The following is a 24,126-nucleotide window of genomic DNA, read 5'->3' as shown; positions in this document are numbered from 1 at the left end:
GGACCAGCCCGCGGGGACAATTATCACAGCACTGATAGCAGGAGCAGCAGCTGCCAGTGTGAATTACCAGCAGTGCCACAGCTGCAAAGCATGAGGCAGCCCTGAACCATGGGCTTTGGGAAGGGCCTTTGGCTGAATGGAGCAGTTTGGGGTCGGTGCTGGGGAGAAGGCTGGGTGACGTCCTTGTGCTTACTCGCTTGCCTGCTCAGCTAAATGATGTGCAGGAAGCACTGTGGGAAAGGTTTGAAGTCAAATGCAAGGGCAAGAGCCCTCACTGTGCGGGTGATGCACTCCCCAGCCCTTCCTCATCCCACCTGGACTACTTCCAATGCGGCATCTGAGAGCTCAGCTACAAGTCACAGCAGAACAGGGCAAGATGCTTTTTAGCATCCTGCACCCTCTGGGGAAAACAAACAAACAAACAAAAACAGAAAACACCTTTCCTACAACAAATTGGAGGAGTCTCAGCTTCTACCCCTCCTCAACATCCCCAACAGTTGCCCTCTGGCTGCCAGTACCGCATCCAGGGACGAAAACCTTCCCAGGGCGAGTGACAGGAGATCCTGCCTCTCCCATGTTTCCTTCATGGGCTGTCACAGGTTGTAGCTGTGGGTCACAACTTCCTCACTTTCCTTAGTGTAAGCCTGGATAGGAATGTTCTGCAATTTTTTTCGAGTGACAGCAGTCTCCTCTGGGTTGCTGGATGTTGCATGGTCCCCTCTGCTCTCTGAAGCACTTCTGGTATCTCTGGCAGGACAGTTTTCCCCTTTTGCTCTACCAAGCCAACAGGTCTGTAGAGGAAGTCATTGACAGCCCACAAACATCCTCTTGGAAAGCCTTCAGTTCCTGGAGCTGCAATCTGAGTGGCACCTGAAGCTCTGGTCAAATGACACCCGCCAGACATCTGCCCACCAGACACCCTCCACTACCTCTGGCAGGACTTTTAACACCTTTGCAGCCCATGATTTCCAGAGCAGGCCATCAGCCAGGGCAGCCAAGGGTGGTGGTGCAAGGTTGCACCTCAGCCCTTGTAAGACATGATTAGGAGAGGGGCAGGGCAGATGGTCATGGGCAGAGATGTCTCAGACAGACCATGTGTGTGGAAGGAAAAAGGAATTGCGTGCAGCACAGAGCCCAGACTTTACCATAAATTGCTAGCTGGGGTGCTCAGATGTCAGGTCACAGTGATAGTGCTTGCACACACAGAGCAAGTAGCGCTGCACTGTGCCTGCACAGGGACTGCACAGCACATGCATGGGAAACCAGGACCCGTCACTAACACACGTGATAAGTTTGGATGTCATGAATACATGGAGGCCATACTACACCACATGGAGTAGCTTCCCATCGCACGGGCTGTAAATCTGAGACTGCCCTGTGCACAAGTGGCAAATCAGGCAGCCTTGGAGAGAGGCAGCGGCACGTGTGAGCAGCAAGTCAAGGTACTCTACATGAGGCAAAGAGGTGCAAGACCCTGCCCTGTAAATCAGCACATACTATAAGCATGGCCAGAGAGAGCACACTGAGCACAGGCACTAAAACCAGACGTGCTGTGAATGTGCAGAGAGGTAGCCCTTAATGCGCGCAGTAAATCAGGACATGCTGTGCATGCGCAGAGAAGCCATAATGCTGCACATGGGCAGTAAATCACAGAGCACTGTACCCGCACAGCAAGCCCACCCCGAACATGAACAGTGAGAGAGGACACGCATGTGCAAAGCCATCGGTCCTACACAGACACCAATCAGGACTTGCCGTGCACTGCCATTTAACAGAGAAAAATTCAGTATGCATAAATTTATCCTGGAAATGAAAGACTTGTAGGTCATCAGGCTGAACAAGATGTGATGGAGAGAGTGCCTGAGGCACAACCACCAGATGAGGACACACTTCAAATGCATGAGATGAGGCTCAACCAGGAGGTGCTGCGTGAGAGCAAGGAGGAAAGCAGCAAGGTCATCTCACTGTGAATGTGGACCAGATTTAGGATTACCTGGTTAGAGCTCAAATAGCAAAGAAATTGAGCTAATGTGCCTCCCACATCCAGGATAGGAAAAAGGGAGATTAAAACATATATAGTCTTTTGTAACCTTGTGAGGCTCTGACCATGTTCTGAAGGAAATCCTTCAAGATAGACAGGCAAATGGAAACAGAATTTCTCACAGAAACATTGCATCAGTTTAATATAATGATTTTTCTTTCATAATTGACTTCTTAGACAAGAAGATGCAGCACGTGTAGGCTGGTTGGAGTTAAAGTTTGATTTGCCACTCAATAGGAGCCAGTTTCCGATGATGGAAATGATGGGTATGGTTACAGCAGAGGAACCAGCTAATTAAGTAAACAATGGGTTATATTAACAGTAGTGTCTCTGAGCAGAGATATTTCTAGCACTTCTCCACCGCCCATCTCAGAGTGACCCCACTAATACAAATAGCAAACAGTTCAGGGGGGAGTGAAGGTAAGTTTTCAGGAGGGGCGCTGCTGCGTCAGTTGTGAGGCACTGGGAAGATCTCACCAAAAGATCTGCCCAAGCATGCTGTTTTGGAGACATCTCTCCAAAATTGTGCAAGGAAAAGGGCAGAACTCGTCACAAGCGTAGACTGAAAATTAGGTGGAGGCATCCAAGCACAGATATTTTTCAACAATTTTTAAACAGGGCACCAGGAGCAAGTAACCGCTTTGAGATGATGCTGGGGAAGTACACCAAAAGGACTGAGCAAGGGTGGTCTCTGAACTGGGAGCTGAAACTTGCCCCTTGTGTCAAATAAGTTGGTCTCCACAAGAAGATTTGAAAGGAGGCATTCAGCTGGGCCATGTGTGTGCCACATGCATGTGTGTGCTACGTATGTGCTACACCGCACGTTTTGCTGGTAGCCTGCAGGGATCAGGAACAATTTTCTCCACTTTGCTATAAACTTTGGCAGCTGAGCTTTGGGGTTATTTGATCCTTCTCCTGCAGCACTGGAGACTGCTGTGGCTGGAAACAGAATACTGGGCACTGTTTTCAGTGACATTCAAGTGATGCAGGCGTTGCTGGGAGGGCTGGGGTTTAAACTAATCACTAGACTTGGGTTTAAAGGGGCTTCTGCCCTGAATCTGCCTTTCACCCCTCCGGGCTGCCTTCCTTCTGCAAGCCTGCCTTTTGGCCAGCACAGTTTTGTGCAGGAGCGAGCGCGGCCCTGAGCTGGCCCAAAACCAGGCGGAGCAGCACAGGGCTCGGGGGCTGTGCCAGCTCTGACCCGACCACCGTGCAAGAGCATGCTCCCAGCAGCACTAATCCAATTACAAAACAAACTTCTTTCATTATCGGGGCCTGCAGCACGCTAAAACAGCTTGGCGATTACGGAGGGCTTAGCAAGGGACTAGAGATCAGGCAATGAATGACAGAGCTGTTTCGCTGACAGGGAGGAGGGATGGGGAACAGGCAGCTGGGAGGGCACGGGGGATTGGGACAACAAGTGGGGTGGGAATTGCTACAAAGGAAGGTCCTTGCTCCACCTTCATGCCCTCAGTGGGGTTAATCTCAGAGCCACATCAGGCTTCTCATGCCTTTGTCCACCCTGGACATGAGCATACTCATGAATGGGAATCCCCTGTCATCTCCGTTACATGCCTTTCCCACTTTTATTTCCAAACACCACTCATTTCAGCCACAGGAGGGCAAATGTAGCACTACAGTACCAGCTGAAGAGGGATTCAGTCCATCTAAATTTTCTGGGGAGTCCCTGAAGTTCAGCTCCCATCAGAGGACGCAACACATTGGCCCGACCCAGAGTTAAGCCCAGAGCAATGTACTTCCTGTGGGAATCCCCAGGTCAGACCCAAAATGTACAGGACCTGCATGGAGCTGCTTGCTTTGAGAAGCTCAGGTCCATCCTCTGACCCGATGTCAAGCTGCAGGCTGACTCTTTGTTGCGTCTCTCTGTTCTGCACACCCTTCCCTATAGAATCTCCTTTACTAAGGGGGAAAAGCCTCGTTGGGCCTAGGGAAGTTCTGCTTCTCTCTAAAATATCCTTTGACTCTGGCCTGACCTCAAAGCTAACCCTGCTTGGAAGGTGGACTTAGAGACCTCCAGAAGTCCCTTCCAATGCGAGTTATCCTGTGAGTGTAGCAGGTTGAAGGTAGTCCCCTTTGCTTTGTACTGCTGAGTGTGTCTGGACACTGCACACAGTTCCAGGCCCTCAGTACAGAGGGGGGCCTGCAGAGGGTCACTGGGATGGCAACCGGAGAACATGGTGTACAAGGAGATGCTAGAAAAGCTGGGCTTCAACAAGAAGAAAAGAGGGCTGAGGAGGGATGTTATTTCCATTCCCAACTACCCATAGCGGTGTGGTAAGGAAGATGGAGTGAGACGCATCTCAGAGGTACCCAGCCAACAGACGAGAGGCAACAGCACCAACTGCATTAGAGACATTAGCTGGACTTGAGCACAAAAAAAAATGTGTCTGCTCTTCCCCTTCCCAGGTCCTGGGAGGCCAATTTCACCTCCACAGCATCAGGAGTAGGTGCCAGGCCCCATTTGAGCTGCTTCCTTGCCTGATGTGAATTACTGGGGTGGTTGTACAGGTCACCTCCTCCCCTGCAGCTCAGGGGGGCATCTCCAGCATCCCCCTTCAGCCCAACAGGCAAACACCACAGACAAAATCCTCCACCCTGATCAGCCTTTTGAAACAAGAACCAGAAGTCCCCAGAGGCAAATGATGGCGGGGGAGTGCCAGGACCTACATGCCCACGAGTGTCCATTGAACCCTTGCTTTGTCACACCTTGCCCTTTGTTTAAACCAGCTCCAGAGAAATAATCACAGAAGCTGCTGTGCGCTTGGCAGGGACACCCCCAAGACACAGCCAGGCTGTGTGGGTGGGATTTCACCACCAGGCTGTTTGCTCTTTGCCATCATTTCTTGAGGAAAAAAAAAAAAAAAAGAAAAGAGAAAAAAAAAACCTCACGGTGAGGCTCTCCTGTGCCTTTGTTCCCTGCATGCACAGACTCAGGTGGCCTCTGCTTCCCTTGCCACAGTCACAGAAGGCAATCCCCCCTAGGGACAAGCACTGTGTTGGGGCCATCAGCACACAGCAGGACTGCTAAGGGCCCCTTGACACCTTTTAAATGCAGCAAGGGCATCTATGAGCATCTCTGCAGATGTATTCCTGCCCCTCCAGCCCTTTCTGTGGGCTCTGGTGCTTGCCAGCCCCCACAGAGGCAGGGCCAGGAGAAAAAACCCTTTAGCCAAAACTCCGTCCCGACTGGAAAAGGCTGGGGAGAGGCAGCAGGGGCTGCCAGCAGCCAAGCACTGCTGGAAGGAGACACCGAGCGCTTGATGAGCTCAAACCACAGCCTTTTAGGGAGCGAGGGTGGCTGAACAGCCAGGAACAAACCACCACAGCTTCTGCAGGCTCCAGGGAGCATGCCAGTCCCATGCAATGCCCCTAGAGCAGCCCCAAACTGTGATGGGACAGCAATTCCCCAGCTACGGGCCAAGTCCGGAAAACCCCAGAGCCCACACTAAGTCAACAAACTGGCCCAGAGACAAGGTGCCAGGAAGATGAAGAACAGGACTGGAGCTACTAAATGCCCAGAGAACAAACCTGTGAAATTCATGTTTTGCCTAACTACAAGGGGTGAAACAAAACAAGGAGGCACAAGATCCCAAAGAGCATCCCTCTCTGCAGGGCGTAACAGTTAAGTTCAAAATCAGCTCGTTGCTGCCCACAAAGGACCTCAAAGGCATTGCCAGGACAAGATCAGTAGTGTCCCTGGTCCCCTATGTAAGAGAGTAAGCTGGGTATGTGGGCCTCTGTGTGTGAGGGAGCAAAAAAAAAACCACAAACAAGTAATTTTGCTTAATAAAACCCCCCTCCCTGCTGTTTTGCACGGCACAGTGCTGCACAGGTCACCCACCCAGGTGGCAGGGCAAGGGCACAGGGACACCACGGAGCAGGAGACGACCATGCACCGCTTTATTAGGCAGTGGTGCTGCACGTGTGGCCGAGACCGGTCACTATATACATTTGGCAAATGATGGCAGTGAGTACCAGTACCGAGCACCTGCCCCCCGGGCCTCACTCACACCCTGTGCCCCCACCAGGGACAGCACCAGCCTCCTCTCCTGTGGGCACAGGGCTGTCCTCTCCCTCGCAGGACGTGGGCAGAACCAGGCACCCTCAGGACACATCTTGGGATGCTTTATCCCCCTTTTCCCACACCTTGCTCCCCCCAGGTCCTCTCCAAGGCCCCAGTTCCAGTCCTTGCTTCCCAAGCTCTTCCCGGAGGGGGCGAGGGCAGCAGGCGGCCAGCCCTGCTCGGCTCCTCGTGCTGGGCCCCCCTGCCATCATCCCAGCAGGCAAACCAGCACACAGGAACCACCGTAGGAGGGAGCTGGATGAGGGGTCCAGCTGCTGCGACCCCCCGATAGCACCGTCCGTGCCCAGCTCGCTGATCCAGAGCCCATCCTCGGCACCGCAGCGCTCGGCCCTGAAGACGGGCCAGCTTTGGGTCCACCCAGCCTCGAGCCCGGCTTGTGCAGGGTGAGGACTATAGGGTGCGGATAGCCACCGGGTAAAGCAAGGACATGTGCTCAGCCCCCTTGATGGGCAGCTTGCGGCTGGCGTAGTGATGAATGATCTCCGGCACGCTGTCGAACGGTGGGCTGTGCTGACCCAGCACGTACTTGTTCTCTTGGGTCCGGGACAGCTTCATGTGCATGAAGCCCTGGCTGCTCCTGCAAGGAGAGATGAAGGCAGGGTTAGGGGAGGCAGCTGGCCGTCACCCCCTACACCAGCTCCTTCCCCTGAGCTGGGCAGCCCATCCCTGCAGCCACAGGGTGACGCAGAGACAGCCTTTTAACCCTTTAACCTGTGGCAAAACCCCTTTTACAACCGCCCTGGCTCACGCAGCAGCTGTGCCAGGAGGAGCCGGACTGCTGCACTGGCCAGCCTTACTGTGGCAAGGCAAGATTTTCTCCTTTGGGCAGTGGCCAGGCCCCCCCCAGCTCCATACCACCACTGCAGGCTCCATAAAACCTGCTCAGCGTAGCGAGGCCATTTCCCGGCACAGCACGGGCACCGAGCCATGCGCGGCTGCGCAGGCAGATACTGCCACGAGCGCTGATTCCAAGTGACGGGCTAATGGCCCTGTTGCTATTAATTTGCGTCTCCGAGGAGAGCCACAGCCTGTCTGCAGCGTCTGGAATGCACATTACGGCAAAATATTGATGACTTAAAAGCAGACAGGACCTCATCAGCAATGCTGAGCTGCTTCCAGCTTCGCGCAGGCCAGTCCCATCCCCCCGGCAGGAGACGGTGCCCGTAATGGACAGAGCGGCTGCATTAGCGGAATGGGTTTGCAATCCATTTAGGCGCTGATCAGCAGGGAGCCGGACCCCTGGGGACGGCAGAGGAAGCGGCGGCGTGGCTCCCTGCCAGGGACCAGGCTCGGGGGGGCTGCCGTGCTGCTGGGAGCACCCTGCCTGCAGACCTAGGTGGTCCCACATCCCAGCAGTGGGGCTGTGGGGGCTGCACCGCACGGGGGGGGGCACACAGCTGCCCACAGGTGCTGCACCCCGTAGGAGTCCAGTGCAGAATTAGAGCCAGGTCCAGAGCAGGAGAAGAGGTAGAGCAGGCTGGGTTGTGCCCAGATCATTCCCTGGGTCTCTGCAGCATGGCTTCAGCCCCTCTCGTGGAGGCACGAGCCACGGGGCAGTTGTCCTTCAAGCGTTTAAGGCAGCACAGCCCTGCCCATGACAGGCAGCATGGGGTGGCCCAGCCAGGCTTGTCATGGCAGGGTTAAACCTCCCCGCTACCTGACATGCTCCTGCTGCTCTCTATTGTGCATATTTTCCTTTAAGGCAGCACAAAAGGACTGGAGGTCAGCACTGAGCTCTCCTTTCAGACCATCTCCTCAGCTGCTCCTCCTTCCTCAAGAAAAAAAAAAAAGAGTTTGAAAAAAAAAAAAAAAAAGAGAGAGAGATGCAGGCAACCAGCTTACAGCTATATAAAAAGCATCCCTAGGGATTTTCCTTTAAAAGGCTCTATAGAGAAAGGCAGCGCAGTAAAAATCATGTTCCTGAGGCTGTGTGCTCTCTGCAAGCATGGCTGGTGGACATCGACTGAGCAGCTCTTGGATGGGGTGCAGTCTCCTGTGGGCAGAAGCACACTGCTGCAAAGCCACATCCTACCCACCCACACCATTTGAGAAGAGGACTTGGCCATTTTTGCCATGAGGCTAAGGATGGGTAGGAAGAACTAAAAGCGAGGGGGGAAGAGAAAAAAAAAAAAAGGAAAAAAAAAAGGGATGACTGGCTTGTAGAGAGGTAATGAGAAGGGAGAAATGCACAGTATCAGTGCTTTCCACACTGGAAAGGGAAGAAGCCCCACCAACCCCAACACCGCCTCTCAAACACAACTCGCTGACCACTAGAAGCTGTTGCTTCAAAGGAGCTCACAATCCAAGGCAAGAAAAAATGATTGAGAAAATTAAAACGTCAGTAAAAATTCTAACAAATAAAAGAAAACAGGGAGCTCTTCCAAAAAGCTTGATGTCTGACCTAAAAGCTACAACTGCAGAAGGAAGAATTATTTTTTTTCAGCTAAACATCTGCCCTACTTTGGTGTTGAAGGCAGCAGTAAAGCATAAAAACTGGAGAGATGGAGCAATTTAATTCACAATTGTGGCACTGGGAAATAAATGGGGGAGGCTGAAATCGCCAGGGAGAAATGCAGGTACAGAGACCACTGGGAAAACTTAAAGTATATTGAGAAAAGCATAGGGATATGTGGGCTGCTGTTGGGCAGAGATGACAGAAGCGCTCAATAAATACTTTTCTCATGCTTGCCAGGAAGAGAGCTAATATACTCATCCTGCAGAAGGGCAAGAAGGTATTTGCTAATCCATCATCATTTACTGGACAAGAACAGCTTTGTTTTGGGGGAGTTCAGGCTGCCCCAGCACTCCCAAAAGAGCCAAGCGAGTTGCTCTGGGCACATACCTCAATGCTTCATGCAGTTTTGTTTCTCAGGGAAGCTGCAAAACTCAGGGAACGTGCTAACATTACCCTCCAAAACCCAAGCTGAAACCAAGCTGTGCTGTGGGGGGTGAGGATTCCCTGCTGAGAAACCAAAGCAGCGCAATGCCCTCCCCACCATGTGGCTGAGACTTTATTTTCTCATAAAACGAAAGGGGGTAGCAAAAAGCCAGAGCTGGAAGCTGTAATCAGACACATTCAAGTGAGTAATAAGGCCCATCATTTTATCCGTCTGAGGGATTACTAGCACTGCCAAGGGAGAAGCAGCCTGCCTCTAGCTCTGAAAGTCTTCCCGAGAGATGCTTCTGCCAGACACCAAACCAAATGTCAAGAGCCTGTGCCATCCCACAAAGAAATGCAGGAACTGCCCCACAGTTGTGTCCAAGCCACCCCCTCTCCCCACGGCGCAGGCCCCCACTCACGTGGGCACCCCAGCACAAAGCCATGCGCCCACCCACAGGTGCCAAGCACCCACAGCAGTGGGGGCACGGGCATGCCAGCAGCCAGTTGGTGTGTGCCCCCGCATGTGAAACAGCACCATACAGGTACAAATTTGGATGTAAGCCACCACCCAAAGCCTAAGGCTCACCTTCTGCATCGCCTAGCCACCTCTGGTGGCTGAGCACAGCCTATGGGGAGCCTGCAACCATCAACCCAGGCACAGTATTTCTGGGGTGGGCTTGCTGCAGGCAGTCACCTTATTCTGGGTGCCCTCTCCCAGGCGTTTACGCTCAGTGCCACCTTTGCTGCATATACAAGAGCAGCGTGGCCCCAAGTGTGTGCCCGCCCTGCAGCCGGACTCACTCACTTCAAGGAGAGGGAGAAGTCGTTCTTGCTGGTCTCGCTGTTGCGCACCAAGTAGCTCGCCTCCTTGCAGAGCCTCAGCAGCGTCTCAGCGTCCGTCCGGCTGATGGCCCCGTGGTACCAGCTGCAGGCAGGAGTGGGACCAGCTGTGTGCACACCCTGGGCACGGCCGAGCCCCGGGCAGCAGCGATGCCGGCCACAGTGCTGGGGGTAAAGGATGCGGGTGGCAACGCTGGGGCTGGGGGACAAAGGGCTGCTGGGTTCACAATAGGGCAGCCTGGGGGACACGGAGGACACAAGGGGACAGCAGGACTCAGAGGAGGGCAGAAGGGACAAGCAGCAGGTGGGAAAAACGTGGTACCAGGGTAAAAGGCAAAGGCAAGAAGCAGGTCTGCAGCCACCCTGCAGCATCACAGCGTGGATAGGGGGAGGGCAGGCAGGACTCACCACTGGCTCTCCAGGGGCAGGGCAGGGTCAATCCTCTCCCCAAGGAAGGGACCAGGCTCCGCGCTCAGCGTCTTGGTGCTCTTGAGGCTGCTGGTGCCATGTCTGAGGCCAGTCCTGGCCTTCTCCTCCCTGCAGGGCGAGGTGCGGCCGTACCCCAGTCCCTCCGACGGCCCTGCAAGACAGATGGACATCACAGCGGCGGTGGGGACAGGCTGACGGGCTGGACTAATAACAAACCCACCGTGCTGGCAGCTTTCCCCACACAGCAGGAGGCTGTGGAGGTGGCCAGAGACATCACATCACCGGGTCCCCTCTCACTGCCCCGATCCCCTGCTCTAAAAAAGGGGCAGGGCAGCTCCCCGTGGCGTCTGGGGATGCTTAAGTGCATCCACCTTAAGTGCAATCAGGACTTGGTGCAGACTGGGCTCCTGAGCCCCTAGATATATTTTTCAGGGAGGTTTCATAAACACAGAGAGGTGTAGCTAATGTAACCAGAGATTCAGTGGCTGCGGCATACAATTAGGCGTTTCCATCAAGAGAATTAGTACTGAGAGGCTCTCCAATCTTGCATAAAAAGGAGTGGGGAAGATGGAGCTTAAAGGGGAGGCAGGCAGTTTGAAAACAAGGGACACATTTCCACCTCTGTTGTGGTGGAAAAAAAAGTCCCTGGAGGGGAAGGGTGATGTTTCCTCTGAGAGATGCCTCCCTGACACGACCCTGCACAGCGACGAACAGCAGTGGTCCAGCGCTCGCTGCCCAGCAAGGGATTAACCGAGACGTGCCCTGGGGACCCAGCCTCCCACTGAATGTTATTTCCGTGCAGGATGATTTCAGCATTAATAATATTGTTTCTCCCTCCTCCAGAGAGTTCATTATTGCTCCCCTGCAAGGAGAGCCCCCTCGCACAAATTACTTATCGATCTGTCAGAGCTGCCCTGATGCAAGGCTGCTGGTGGCTGCTGCTGCAGAGGCACAGACACCCTGGGGGTGGCCGAGCTCCAGCACAAGCAGGACCCCGGCCCGTGGGATGCCCTGGCTGCTTGGTGGGTGTGTTTGGGATGGTTTTGCTAGCCCTCCATGACAACTTAGCATGGCTTAAATTCCCCCGGGAGTTGCTCAGGGCTGAAGTGCCCAGCGTGACGGCTCGGCAAGCCGTGCTGCTGCAGAGGTTTGCTCCTGCCCATAACAACCAGACTTCAATTTCAACTCATCACCTTAAAAAATTGGGACAATTGTTAAAAAGCCAGGCAATCAAAACACTGAAGTGTTTGCTGGCTGCACAAGTCATCATATTAGAGGCTCAGAAGGAATACATTGCACCTGTCAGACAGCAGCAGAAGCATGCACATGATTAAACAGGATATTAAAAACAAGCCCCTAGGAGTAAGAAGACATCCTTCAAGAAGTTCAATTCACCCCCAGACAGGCAAAATAGAGAATAACACAAAACTCTGGCAAGATAAACTTAACACAACAAAGCAAATCAAAATAAAAATGAGAATTTGTGTTGCTAAAGCCAGGAAAAATGACAAACTGATGTGTTCATCAGGAGCAGGGTGCGTGTCAGAGTGACTGCGGGGATAAAAAATGATGGGGTAAGAGCAGAGGCTGTGCAGCAAAGAAATTAATTCTTCATGACACCTGCATTTATTGTACAAAGAGGAGCGGGAAGTTTCCATTAGACCTTTCTTTTTTGGGGATTACTTCAGCCCGTAGCATCCCTAAGAGAGCATTTGGGACAGTGCCGGGACCTGGCGCTGGCAGATCAGCCGTGCTGCTCTGGGGCATCCCTACCGCGCGCAGCAAAATCAGCAGTCACGTGCAACCTCGTGCTCAAACCCACCTGGGAACTTAGCAAAAGCCATACGTTTTTTTTTACAAAGCTCTGCGGGGACCTGGGTAATTGCAGATAAGGAAATCAGACATCTGCACCTGGCACGTCGCAGTGCCTGTCAGGAGCAGCATTAGTGACGCGCAGGCGGGCACGGCACAAAGGGGCACAGCCGTCAGTTTGCAGAGCAGTCACATCTCACAGATCCATCCCAGCTCTCCGCAAGAGTGGTGGCACATGAACAAGGCCGGCCCTGAAAGCCCAGGTGGGTTTTTGACAGAAGCCCCTTACCTGATGCTGTTGGAAAAAAAACAAAACTAATCTACCACAGCGTAAGAGCAAGGTCCTTAAAAATTAATATGGGTCAAAAGAGAAACAGCAATCCTTGGTTTTCATAAGCGAGACAACCAGCAGAGTCCAAGGGGGATTTGCCGGGGGCTCTGCCCTTCAGTATGTGCAGAAAGGGCTTTGCTGCAAGGCAAACCTGAGATGACAAAATGTGCCTTGGGAGATATAGCTGTTCAGGACAGCAAAAGCGAGAGCCAGGAATCCAAAGAGATCCCCTGCCATTGAGCAGCAAGGCAATAAAGAAAGAAGACGAAACAGAGCAGTGCTAAATGATGAAGTGATGCACTTGGGGAAAAAAGCAACCCTGAACTTCAGCGGTTGGATCTGAATTAGTGGTTACCATGCCTGTAAGTGACCTGGGTATTAAGAGTCACAAGAAAACATCAGCTAAACGCTCAGCAGTTGTCAAAAAGGTAAAAGCAGCCGTCAGATGGGAATTTGGAGGCAAAGAGGAGAGAACAAAACAGACGATAATAGCTCTGCCACCGGATAATCCCCTGGTGCAGCTCAACTACCGTGTGCAAGGAGGTATCAGGTAACTGGAGGAGCCACAGAAGAGTCAAGGACAAAGGTCTGGCATCCTGCACAGGACAAGCAAGGGGCCAGGAGGAGCTGGGGAAATGTGGAGGAGAAGAAAGAGAAAGAGGAGGAGGAGGAGGAGGGCGGATCTGCACTGCTCAGCACAGAGCCGGCAGCATCCATCCGCAGGCAGCCCTGCCAGGTCTAGACAAGCTCCAGCGTGGCAACGTCCCGGTGCTGGCAGGCAGCAGGGCAGGGTTGTGGTGGGCACGGGCCACAGCCCACCCCGGACACCCCACTGTCATGCAAAACCCACCGTTGGCGTCTTCGTAGTTCTGCTGGCCGTGCTGCGGGGGGCCGGGGGCACCAGCCTCACCGTCCGGGGGGGTCTCACCACTGTCGAGCTGTCCCACCGGTGGTGGCCACGGCAGGTCTTTAATGACCTTGATTTCAACTGGATAAGGGGAGGGAGGAGAGTGGGGAGAGTGGAAAGAGAAAGAAAGAGAAAGAGAGAGAAAGAGAGGGCTTAGAAAAAAAAAGTCAGCAACACCAAGCCCAGGGAGAAGGACAGCAGCCGGGAGGGTGAAGATCTAAGGTCGGAATTCCCAGGGGCCCTACGCCAGCCAAGGCTTGCTGGGACACACACGGTGGCACCCAGTACCCCAGCAGAGCTCCTGGGGACAGCCAGGCCACCAGAGGACAAGCTGCTGTCCATGGCCATGGGGCTGCAGGCAGACTGTGGCAGCAGCAGAGAAGGGGGTGCAGACTCTGCTCGCCATGGATTAGCCTCATGCTGGCACCAGGTGCCCATCAGGGGGCTCGCAGAGGGGCCAGCAGAGAGCTCCCAGCTTCTCAGGAAAGGAGAAACACTCCAGAAGCCACAGCAGGACCTGCTCTGGGAGCAGTGCAGACCCCTCCACACAAACCCAGCCCAGGGATCCACAGCAGAGCCCAAGAAGCTGAAATCTTGGCACTACTGTGCTGGGACCCAAGCCCTGGCCTCCCGTAGGCACAACCAGACACTACCACATCCAGCCTGGCACGTGCATTCACCCACAAGGTGAGGAGTCACTCCCAAGCCCAAATCTCCACACCTCTTCACCGCCATCCCCGCGCAGCACCAACAAAAACTGTCTCGAGCGCCTCGTGCATGCTGGCAGCAGTGCAGACACACCGTGCTGCAATTAAAATGCATCCTAGATAAGAGCGTGGCAATTAGCCAGCGCCGGCGGAGGAGCCAGCACTAATGCACAGCATGGATTTCCTCATTAACAAACACAAACACAATCGATCCTGCAACACGGATAAATAGGTTGGGAGGCTGGACGTCTGCAGGGCCGAAGGCTCCTGAGGGAGCACCCAGCTCTTGTCCATACAAAGGGAGTCCCAAAGAAGGAGGGCTCTGCCTGAGCTGAGCACAGAGCCCCAGCCATGCAATTTGGGGTGGGAGACGGGGGTCAGCTTGCACCAGAGGTGCGGATCAGGCAGTAAGGGGCACAGCAGCAGGAGATGAGCAGTGGACAGGCTGCCGAGGCAGCTCCACCACCACTCCCCCCAGCCCTGCTGAAGAGCAGTAGCCACCACAAGTCAAGGAGCACTCCCTGAGCCATGGGAATGGGGAGGCTGGCTCTGCCAACCCCACAAAGGCACGCTGAGAACACATCTTCCCCCTTGCAAAACACTACACAGCTACTACGTCCTGGCTCACCTGCAAAGGCTTTGGAGATCCTCTCCTTCTTCCACTCCCAGGGCTGGTCGTACTCCTCTGGAGGCCGCTCGTCGTCCTCGGGCAGCCGGGACTCCCTGGGCCTGGGGCAGGCGGGGCGGTCGCTGTCTGCCTCCAGCCCCCCAGCCACGGGCTCATAGGGGGTGTCGTAGAGGTGCAGCGGCCGGGATGGAGCCTCCCGCAGGCCCTTCTGGCGGATCTCTAGCAGAGGAGGGAAAGAACCACAGACTTTTCACCTGGCCACGATCCCCCAGGGTTTAGTTTCACCCAAGGGCAACATGGAGAGCACTGGTGGTGGAGCAGACCCCAAACCTGCAGCAAGAGCCTGCCACAAGCAGCAGAGCTGCTGGGTCCTGCGTGGTCCCCAGCACCAGGATGCCTTCTCTCCCCATGTTGCAGTATCTCCCTGCAAAGCGGGGTCCATGGGGACAGACCGCCCCAGGAAATGAGTCCCCACAAGCAGCAAGGCTGCCTTTCTCCCCTGAACATCCAGCGTGACTGGTTTAACAGAATGCCCTTCCCCTGAGCAAAACTGAAGCCTCTCTGCAGACACAAGACTCTTTGTCGCTTGCTGATTTTTCCAAAAAAGCAACAGTCTCCTCCAAAAGCCGCGTGAGCTTTCCAGAAACCATTTGCTCCAGGAAAACCACGGGACTACAAAGCAGAGCCAGAGCCTGGAGCAGACACGCCAGCACAGCCGCCCTGCATGCGCTGCAGCAGTAAGAGCAATGCCTTTGGGAACGAGTGCTCTCACCTCACCTGCTTTCAAGCCATAAACGAGCCCGCTGGGGACCCTGCTGCTGCAGCAGACAACGGCATGCTCTGGACCCGTCATAACCAAATTAAACAGCTCCCACATCTGTCTTGTTTTATGCCAGATGCATCGAATGTCATGTCTCTCCTGGCTCAGCCTCACAGGCAGCACCACAAGCAGAAGCATCGAGGTGCCTTTAATGCTTGGGTAGCCTTTGCAAGCGCTCTGCCCATCCCACGTGCATGGACCTGTGAAAATTTGGCTGCAGAGTCGCTGTTGCACCACTGCAGCAATCACACAGGTTTGCCAGCCAGCCCTCAGAAGCCTTGTCTGGGCGACCTGGTGCTACCACAAGCTGTAAGGAACAGAGCACAGCGGCCACCAAGTTCACAGCAGCAGGGACCCAAGCTACAAAGAGCACAGTGGCCTCTGCACAAAGCTTTCCACCTTACCAGCCATCATCTTCTGGGCTTCGTAGGGCTCCATATATCCATCGTTCTCCGTCACCTTCTCCAGCCCTGCCTGGCTACCGGCCACCTGTGCAGCATCAAAGGGGTCTGCATAGTCCTCCAGGACAGCCAGCTGGAAAAGGGGAAGAAACCAAAAGTTTAGGGGGTGCAAGGATCAGCTGAATCCCCTTCAGACACCACACCTCACCACGAGCTCTGCTAGGAGAAGCCAGAGAGGCACCCAGGACCCCAAGCCCCAAAGGGAAGGGGGTCGGATGTGCCTTCACGCCATGAGTCCTGGGAGAGGGAGTGAAGCAAGCAGGAGCCCAGGATTGCCAGCACAACCACGGCAAAGAGCAACAGCACTGGGGGACTGGGACGTGGCTGCTGCCAGCCCTCGCTTGCCCCTTTCGCATCCTCTTTTGGAACAGGGGCGCTGAGAGGGCTTCGCAGCACCAGAGCCCTGCCGAGCAGGTGCTGGCAGCCGGCAGCTTTCCAGGCGCCCGCGCGAGGCTCTCAGCGGTGGAAACGCTCCAGCCTTTGTCCCGAAAGCTGGGCCGGAGCCAAGCAGAGCAGAAGGCGGCCCAGCCTCCTCCGTTAGCAGCGGCTTGGCACCAGCAAAGCCGCCGGCGCCTGAGCGGATGCCCCAGCAAGGTCCTCTCCGAAGGCACTGACATCAGCTCCCCGCGCACAGCCGCGTTTTCTCGTCCAAAGCAGGCCAGACCCCAGTACAGGGGTGTCAGCTGGCACAACTGGGAGCTCGCTGGTTGTTTTCCAGGGCTCCTGCAGGCTCCTTTGGAGACGTTTCGTAACAAAAGGGCTACAAACAGCCTGAGGCTCTGTCTCCATTCCTCTCGCAGGACCCTGTAGCATCTCCACTCGTCCCAAGTGATACAGGATGGGACTCCTCCATGCAACCAGGAGGCAGCAGAAAACACCACCAAGAGCCTCTCAGGTACAATATCTCAAGGAAAATAAAGAATTAAAAAAAAAAAAACACACCAAGGTTTGTCCTTATGAGCAGACAAGAGAGAGACAATCCTGTGGTAGACAGGAGGGACGACCTGGAGCTCGGTCCCCACCAGTCCCCAGAGCCACGCTCCTGCCCCAGCATCTCAGCAGCTTCCCAGCAGGAACGCTCCCATCACACAGTGCCACAGCCTGTAACAAGCCAGGAGCTGCACACACCACCTTGAGCCCCAACATCTGGGGCTAAAATAGGGCCAAGGAGGTATTTCTAGATGGGTCTGAGCACACCCAAGCATCTTGTCTGTTGCTGTGCCGGGACATCCAGCAAGGTTTGCTGACCACACTGCTGGCTGTGCTGAGCTCCTGCAGCATGAACCTGAGCACAGTGTGGCAGCAGCCAAAACCCATCCCGGCCTTGGTCCCCACAAGCCCAGTGTCACTGCACCTCGCTGCCCCAGGCAGAGCCAGTGGTGCTGACCTGGGCTGCTTCTTGCAAATTAACCTCAGGCTCCTGTAATGGGTTTAAAACAAAACCCCTCTTCCTCCTTCCTGTGAAAAGCATCTGACAATAGCCCCGAGCAACAAAACACAGCAGGAAAAGGGGACAGGAACTGGAGCTGTAAACACCTCTGTGCTGCCTGGAGCCTTTGCATCTCTCCAGGCTGCAGGAGGAACGAGGCCGCTCCTCTATCACCTACCTGCCTCCTCTGGCGGGCTGTGGGCTTCCTGAGCAGCTCTCCCTCACCCCAAGGCAGCTCTCACAGCCCAGCCCTGCCATAATGAGGCTCAAACAGCAGAGCATCATCCCCAGAGCAAAGACGGCCAGCCCCAGGGCTTGCAGACACCCTGGGTGGATGCACGGCCGAGGGTTCAGATGTGGTGGCGAGACAATGCCCACACTGCTCAGCACTGGTGTGAAAGCAGCAGCAGCAGATGTCTGCTCAGAGCATCAGCTTCTCCGGGTAAGATGGAAAGAGCAAAACGTCTGCAGGCAGGGCCCAGTGCCAGCATGCCACGTCGGGGCTCCAGGAACAGCCAGGAAATCTGCTGTGGCTGCTTTCGCCTCCCTCAGCCAAGGGTGATGTAGGTTTGCAGGGCCCCGTGGGATCCAGGGGCAATACCGAGCCCAAGGGCTGCAGCCTTTTGCTCACCACCACTAAGGCAAAACCACCCAGGGAAATCTGAGCTGCCAGTGGCTTGTGCAGCTGCTCGTCTGCTGGAGCTGCCCTCCCTCCCCAGCAAGGACTAGGGGTGTCTGCATGAAACCCAAATGCAAGCTGGTGCTGCTGCTGAAATCCTGGTTTGTGTTAACACTCGCCTGTGAGAAGCCCCTCAAAGAGCTGTTTTCTGGACACCCTCATCCTCTGCAAGGCAGAGAGGGGCTCAGCCTGCAAGTCGGCTGCTGCCTGGGCAATACCGAGCAGGTTGGTGCCCGCCACTCCACAGAGCATCCCGCAGGCTGAGCGCACGTCCTGGAAAGCCACAAAAACCCTGCCACGCTGCTGCAGGGACTTCTGCAGAGCACAGCCCCGAGCCGGTGACAGCTCATCAGCACAGGCACTAGTGCCAAGGGAGGCACCAACACGCAGACTCGCATCCTGACATGTGCAGGGGCAGGGGCTCGCCATGCCAGGCACACCAAGGAGCAACCGAGTGCCCACGTCTGCCTGGTTTTGTGCCTTCAGAGCTCAGTGCTTGCCCTTTACACAGGGCTCTCCTGGGTCCGAGGTGGCTGCAGGGCTGTGAATGCAGCTGGCTGATCCTCCTGGGGTCAGGAAGGGGCTGCCTGCTCGTTCCTCCTGTCCTCAGCCAAACCCGCCTGCATTAAGACCTGCCACAAAGCCTATTTCCTAGATGTGTTTTACTAGACAGACAGACACCTGGCTTGCTGCTGGCACCAGTCCTGGACCCTCCCTCTCCCACCCCATGAGCAGAGCAGCTTCAGACAAGACAGGGCGCCAGCACAGCGGCTTTGCAGCCAAGAGGCTCCTCTGCACCCAGCGTTTGCTCTTCCCAACAGGAGGAAAACCCTTTCTGTACCCCCTGGGTGCCTGGGTCTGGCTCCCTGGACAGGGAGAGACACGCTCTGGGTCTAGAGGACTGTGGGGTCTGATCCAAAGCATCTCTGCTGAGAGCCCAAGCATCCTAAAACTGAGTGTTTTGCTTGCAGGAGGCTGCAGAGATGCTCAGCAGCAATTAGATGGCTCTGTGCAGGTGAGACGTGGTCAGACACAGAGCTAATGGCCCAGATTGGGTGCTTGAGTCCCCATTTTCCCTGGGCTTGGTGTTTTTTCTTGCTACACTGGCTTTATTCCTCCACTACCTCAAAGATACCTCTGGGTAAGAGTCGAGCCCATGGAGTACTGAGAATATAAACACTTTCATATTGGAAATGGTCAGGCACTATGGCAAAGAGGCAAGGCATGGAAAAGCTGAGAAGGGAACTGCAAACCACACGCAGCAGCAGGCACACTCGGGGTGCAACACCAAGCAAGCAGCAACGCAGCGCAGGCGCCAAGGCTGGAGGGGAGCACTGCACACCCAGTGCCGAGAGCGAGGCAGAGCTCTTGGAGGATGGATGGCAGCAACCATGCAGCTACTGACTGTATCCCAACGCACTGGCACGTGGGGGCGAATTAGGGTTGCCTGGGAAACTGCATCTTTGACATTTCCTAATCCGAGCACCGGACGTCATGAACGGTGCAGGGCTGCAGAGCAAGAAGCCCCGATGCACACTTGCTCCCTCCCATGTATATGCTGAAGCCTTCGCTGTGTTTGAAACAATTCTGGTGCAAAGGGCATGCCTGGCCTGCAAAGCCAATGCCACGGGACAGCTCTTGGTGCTCTTGTTCTCCAAAGCAATCCTTTGGAGAACAGCCGGGCAAATCAGCACTTGGACCCTCCAACACGTCCTCTCTGTGCCCAGGAGTACATTTCATGCATTAATCTTCCATGGTAATAAACACCCAGATCCCCGCTGCCGCACTGAGGCTAGTCTCACTCTATTATTTATGCCCACTGTATGATAGGAAAACAAACTAAAATTAAGGGTAAGGGCCAGGTTCTGGTGTTAATGCGGTTTTTACACAGCACACCAGGGAAGGGGACAGGCAGCAGCTCTCCAAGAGGGAGATCATGGCTCAGACACCGAAATCCCAGGGCAGACTTGAGACTCTGCACAACCTCACCTACAAACGCCCTACCTGCCACTGCCTTTTGCCATAACAAGGCGCTCCACTTCATGCAGAGCTCTGTCTCCAGCCAGAGGACACCCGGGCAGGTCCTTCACTTTATAAACAAGTGGCTGGAGATGACATGTGTTTGCAGTTCCCCAGCAAATCCCCGTGTTTCACACTGCAGGCACTCTGAGCTCTGATTTAACCCAGCTCATTCTCTCCTTTGGGTGCAGGATTTCCCCACTTTTACCCCCAGGACCTTTTCCCAAAGGCATCACCTTGCCGCTCAGTTTTTAGTGGGTGCCAAAGCCACACTTTTAGGTAAGCCAAAAAGCCGGCTGTCCAAGAAGGGTCAGATTCCCCGCCTGAGGAGCCGGACATGGCTGCACCCAGGGCACAGGAGGAGGAGGGAGCCTGGGGCGGACAGCACAGCATCTTGCAGGATGACTCAGTTCGGGGAGGTTCTCTCAGGAAAGACACACGCCCAGGAGCTTCCTGGCCAGCCGTTCCCACACCCCACGGTGCTGACCCTGCCCTCTGAGCACAAACGTCGCATCTGGAGCCCCAGACTTCGGGTCTGACCCTAATCATGCTGCCACTGAACACTGGCAAACCGCAGGCAGCACCCGCGGCCACGCATCCCTGCACCACACAGCCCTGTCCCCATTGCCACCAGTGTGCAGCGGCTCAAAGAGAAGAGGCAGATCTTGAGGAAGATCCTAAGGTGTCACTGAGCAGGACAGGCTCCCAGTGCTCTGCAGAGGGTCTGGCCTGCACCCAGCAGCACGGGGCAACTGCAAGAGCCAGCAGCCAGTCCCAACAGGCACGACACAAAGCAACATTGCAGCAAGGCTCCGGCCCTGACATGGGTAAAGCCACGTGTGGAGCAACAGTGCAGAGAAACAACCCCAACCCCAAGGACACCTCTGCATGGTGTCCCCACACTCTCATGAAGGAGGTCTCTTCACTGAGAAGAGGCTGAACCTCACCCACGTGCATCAAAGGGAGCCCCGGTGACCTTGTTCCTTGTGTCTCTTCCACATGTGGCACAGAAGACATCTCAAGGGTCCCCCTTGCACAGGTGAGTGGCCTCAGCCCACTGCCCACTGCTGTAGGGGAAGGACTGCTGAAGGACCTCCTCCCTCCCTGCCACCTCCAGCAAGCTTCTGTAATGGAAAGGGAGCTGCTGCAGAGCTAAGCATGTCCCCACAAGACCCTAAGCATGTCCCCACGAGATGCTGCAAACCCCACGTAAGGCAGCACGACCTGATGATTTACCTGATGACAGCAAGTCACATAGCACATACCCATGGCCAGGGCAGGAGGGATGCTGCTGCCAAGACATTCCTGCCCCTTCTTCAGTTCTCCAGCAAGGGAAGGCACGGCACTACACAGGCACAGGGCTCCCAGGGAACGTGGTCCCCATGCCCAAACCACCACGAGCCAGCAGCTGCTCCTTCCTCTTCCGTCCCTCCTTGTCCTTCCTGCTTGGAAGGGCTGCACATCTTATTAGCGTGCTTTTTAGTGTAACTCGACAAAAAATCTCTCTGCTCCAGCACAGACTTGCCTGTACCTATAGTTAAACTTCTCCCTTCACCTTCAACATCACCACAACTCAGGACCCGCACGCGAGCACTGTTTGGAGTCCCGCTTCCCACTGCAGACATGGAACAGAGCTGGGAACAGGGCTCATCACCTCCTTCTGAGAGCGGGAGCACCGAGCCCACCACAACCCCATTTTGGGGTAAAGAGCTCATCAGGGCTCCCTCCCAGCCCTGACGTGCCTTCCCTGCTCCAGGACACTTTGACGTTGTCACCAAGAGCAAGTATCATGCAGGCACCCTCCATCCCCCTGGACCACCTCCAGAAAGGACCACCGTGAGCATCACGCCCTTGCCGGGACCAGGGAATCCTCCCACCACCCAGCCCCACTTCAAGGCCAGCAGATGGGAGCCAGAAAGGGTGCCCGAGCCCTGCAGAAGTGCCCCACGTGGTGGACACTGCCCCGCTCCTCCAGGGAAATTGTTTCAATGGGTGGCTGCATGCCCTATCAAACAATCCTACCTTACCTCCATCTTACCCAGCCTTTGGAGCTCTGCCTTTGTCGTCCATCCCCTACCAAAGCCCCGAAGAATTAGAAACCTCCTCCCCACAGAGGCATGCATGAGACTGGGAGATAACCTAATCGCTGCCTGCCACCGATACAGCGATACAGCGAAGGGTCTTCTTCAGCCTCCCACTGTTAGCTGGGCTTCCCCAAATGCCTCCTGGCTCTTTGCTGAGCTCTCCAGCTTCACCCCAGTGCTCTGATGCCCAGGGAGCCCGAGCCAGCCGTGGCTGAACTGGCCAGCAGTCCCTGCTCCACACAGCTCCTGCTCAGCCCTGCACAAACCACAGCCCGAGTCCCTCCAAGAAGCACAGCCTTCCCCTGGTCCTTTTCAAAATCATCTAGGTGCCAGAAGCCTGCCTCAGCAAAACAAATCCCTGCAACAGCACCTTCAGTGCCCTCTGCCAGGGCCCTCCTCCTCTCCTCTTCCTCCTCCACTGCCCGCAGCAGGGAGCCTGGAGGACCAGGGAACCAAACGGCCCCTCTGCAAACCTCCCAGCAGCGCTCGCTCGTTAACAGCAACTTCCAGAGATCCGCCAGCCACGAGCTCTTCATCTGCGTGAAAACACTCCCGAGCGGATTTCGCTCGGCGTGTGTGTTTCCTCCGCACGTCAGGCAACGCCAAGCCCGCGTCTGCGATGATTGTATCAACAACTCCCTCCATCAGCCAGATCTGCAATCTCGCCGAGTTCACTTGACAAGCCCCATCTTGCAGGCTGCGGCGCTGACGGGCGCTCGGTGCCCTCCTGCCTCCATCGGCGGGGTCCCGTGAGGAGGCCGGGGATGGCCGAGGCCCTTTGGGGTTTGCCCCCTCGGAGGGGTCCCGATGCCATACGGCTCCAGGCAGCCTCTCCCTGCCCCTATCCCTTGCCTGGCGAGGACTTTTTGGGGCTGCCCGCTCCCGGGGTGGGAGGCACGGGCAGCACCCAGCGCTGCTCTCACCCCGGGCTCGCAGCTCGGAGGCGTCAGACAAAGAGGCAACGGGCGCCTCCTGACAAAGCAGCTCCGAGGAGCCCGGCTGCAGCTGGCACAGCCCGGGCAGGCCCCGGCAGGCTCACCGAGGCAGGCACACGCGGGGCAGGAGGAGGCTCGGGGCGGCCGTCAGGGATCTCTGGAAGCGTCCCGAGCCGCGTGGGGCCGCCGTGAGCTCGTCGGCTCCGCGTTGCACCGAGCACCGGGGGCATAAAGGGGGGAGGCGGCAGAGCCCCCCCAGCGGTGGGAGCCCCAGGAGCAGCCCCGGAGCCCCCCCCCCCCCCCGGGGGCCACTCACTCACTCACCTCCTGCGGCGGCTCGTCGGGCGGCTCGGGGCCGGCGGGGGGCGAGCCGGGGGCGGCGGGGGGAGGCGCGGGGCCGGCGGGGGCTTTCTCGGCCGCCTCCACCTTGATGAGCCGGTGCTTGGGCGAGACGTAGCGGGGCCCGTCGGGGGCGGCGCTCGGCGGCGCCCCGCTGTAGGGGTCCTCGAAGTCGCGCTCCTTCTGCAGGCGGTAGGCGGCCACGATGTCGGGCTGGGCGGCGGCCAGCGGCTCGGCGGCGCCTCCCGGCGGCGGGGGCGGCTGGGGGGGCCCGGCGCGGTAGTCGGGCTTGGGCGGTGCGGGCGGTGCGGGCTTGGCGCTGCGGAAGCCCAGGTGCTCGCGGAGCCAGCGGGCCATGGTGCCCACGCACTGCGGAGCGGCTCCGGTCCCGGCTCCGGTCCCGGCTCCGGCTCCGGTCCCGGTCCCGGTCCCGGTCCCGGCCCCGGCCCCGGCGCCGCGCTCCGAGCCGGCCGCCGCTCCGCTCAGCAGCATCGGCGCCGGCGGACTGAGCGCGGCGGCGGAGCCCGGGCCGGGCGGGGGGGAAGAGCGGGGGAGGCGGCCGAGGGAGGCGGCCAGTGCCACCTGCCGGAGCCGCGGCGCCGGCTGCTCCGAGCGGGGCGCCGAGCTGCGTGCCCGGATCCCCCCCGTATCCCCCCCGAACCTCCCCCGCCGCCCGGCC

At 56.5% G+C, this 24,126-nt stretch overlaps 1 protein-coding gene across 1 annotated transcript; it reads right to left on the bottom strand.

Annotated features, from left to right (window-relative positions):
- Nucleotides 1-2,197: 2,197 nt before the first annotated feature.
- On the bottom strand, nucleotides 2,198-24,110 carry LOC309882380 (SH2 domain-containing adapter protein F-like). Its single transcript, XM_082769437.1, is given in 9 exon segments — nucleotides 2,198-6,723; nucleotides 9,833-9,952; nucleotides 10,276-10,447; nucleotides 13,290-13,427; nucleotides 14,682-14,900; nucleotides 15,906-16,035; nucleotides 23,433-23,861; nucleotides 23,864-23,902; nucleotides 23,904-24,110. Coding segments are annotated over 9 exon segments (1,470 nt in total). The 5' UTR covers nucleotides 23,940-24,110; the 3' UTR covers nucleotides 2,198-6,536.
- Nucleotides 24,111-24,126: the final 16 nt, after the last annotated feature.

The sequence above is a fragment of the Aythya marila genome (genome assembly GCF_965140915.1).
Source record: "Aythya marila genome assembly, chromosome: 11".
Lineage (NCBI taxonomy): Eukaryota > Metazoa > Chordata > Aves > Anseriformes > Anatidae > Aythya > Aythya marila.
Note: the sequence above shows the minus strand (reverse complement) of the source record. Positions and strands in the feature narration are given on the sequence as shown.